This window comes from Fonticula alba (genome assembly GCF_000388065.1).
Source record: "Fonticula alba strain ATCC 38817 unplaced genomic scaffold supercont2.9, whole genome shotgun sequence".
Classification (NCBI taxonomy): domain Eukaryota; order Rotosphaerida; family Fonticulaceae; genus Fonticula; species Fonticula alba.
Genome location: NW_009242979.1, coordinates 737,236 through 738,895, shown reverse-complemented (window position 1 = coordinate 738,895; position 1,660 = coordinate 737,236). Strand labels below are relative to the sequence as shown.

The window sequence follows — 1,660 nt, the reverse complement described above, 5'->3', positions numbered from 1 at the left end:
GGGGGGGGGCACATTGGGTGTGTGGCATCGATATGCATGCATGGGCGGCGGAAGGAATGTCTATATGGTTGTATTGTATCTGACGAAAGGAGGGGGAGGGGAAGGAAAGAGGAAGGCAGACAAGCGCGCGAGGTGAACTGTGCCCACCGGCCCGAGGCAAAGTGGGCCATCCATGGCGAGTCGCCCCCCCCCCCCCCCCCCCCCCCCCCCCCCCCCCCCCCCCCCCCCCCCCCCCCCCCCCCCCCCCCCCCCCCTGCTTGGCTCAGCCTCTGACAGTGCACCTGCTTCAGAAAGTCGTCCGGCGCTGGAAGGCTCGAGCATCTGGATCATCAGGCGCCGGTGGCCAAGGCCCATCGATGACGATTGTGTCCTGATCGAATGGCCCGCCACCGAAGCCGTCCGGCTCCAGGTCATCCTCATCCTCCAAGACGACGATCCGGCTCTGCGAAATGTCAGCATACTGCGACGACGGGTGGACACCCGGGCGACGGCGAGGCACTTGGCCCATGCCCATGCCCCCGTGAGGGGGAGGGAAGACGCCAGCCGGGGCGTTGGCCGCCAGCAGGCCATTCACCAAGAAGGCGGCGCCCGGCAGGAGAGACAGCAGGCCGGAGAGAATGTGCGTGGCGCTGGGGCTCGGCTCGGGGGGGAAGCCCTGCCCCTCGGCACCGGTGGGCGGGAAGTAGGCCGGCGGGGGCGGGCCGCTCGACGAACCTGGAGCAAAGGAGGGCCCAGCAGCAAATTGCCCGGTGACAGCATGCTGTGCCGTTTGAAGGGCCTGGTCGATGACCGGCGCGGCCATCTTTTGCGACTGATCAATGAGGTTGGTGGAAATCTCGGCCGTGCGCTGGCTGAACTGTGGAGCCAAGAGGAGGACAGGCGAGGGGCCGATGGAGGGAGGGGGTCAGCAAGGCGCGAGATCAAGATACCGAGAGAGGGAGAGAGGGAGAGAGAGAGAGAGAGGGGGAGGGGGGGAAGAGAGACACAGAAGGGAAGAGCGCCCCCGTGAGAGCCGGAGAGAGAAGGAGACAAGGAGGGACTGCTTGAGGGATGGCGCACACACCAGGTCCAAGTAGCCGTCAATGGAAGGCTCGTTGCGACGGAACCACGGCTCGATCAGATGTCGGTAGAGATAACGCGCGCCACGCATGGCCCCCAGGCCGAAGCCGAAGCGACGCCCCGGCTTCGTGACCGGGGCATCGGCCGAGGAAAGCGCCATGCCGGAGGCGTTGGCCTGGACGACGGCCGAGGCAGCGGCCTCGTCCGTGTCGACGGCCGCATCCGGGTCCGTGTCGTTGATTCGCCCATGCGAAAGCCACACAATGAAGCCCAGCTTGATCAGGCCATAGAAGGGGACCATTGGCGAAACAAACATATCCAGGAGGGTGAACTCCAGGAAATTGAACACCGACACAGTGGCCAAAGCCTTTAGGGCTCCGCGCTCGCGTCGCCGGTCGCCCGAATCCAGGGCCTTGTAAGCGTGGTAGGCCGGTAGGAAGTAGCAAAGGGCCGTGCTGTGGTTGGTGGGTCGCCAGGGCACGGGCAATCGGATGCAGGGGTGAGTGTCGGGCGCGGGGATGGTGACAAGGACAAAGGGAAGACCCAACAAGCGCACCTGGCCACATTGTAGACAATTTGGAACATGGAAGATGGGGGGGGG

General features: G+C 65.3%; 1 protein-coding gene across 1 annotated transcript; it reads right to left on the bottom strand.

The window, feature by feature from the left end:
- Positions 1–250: 250 nt before the first annotated feature.
- Positions 251–1,659, bottom strand: H696_05229 (hypothetical protein). Its single transcript, XM_009499090.1, has 3 exons — positions 1,616–1,659; positions 1,064–1,514; positions 251–856 (listed from the first exon to the last, which is right to left on the bottom strand). The coding sequence occupies exons 1-3, from the start codon at positions 1,642–1,644 to the stop codon at positions 287–289; spliced, it is 1,050 nt and encodes a 349-aa protein (XP_009497365.1). The 5' UTR covers positions 1,645–1,659; the 3' UTR covers positions 251–286.
- Between the last annotated feature and the right edge of the window lies 1 nt (position 1,660).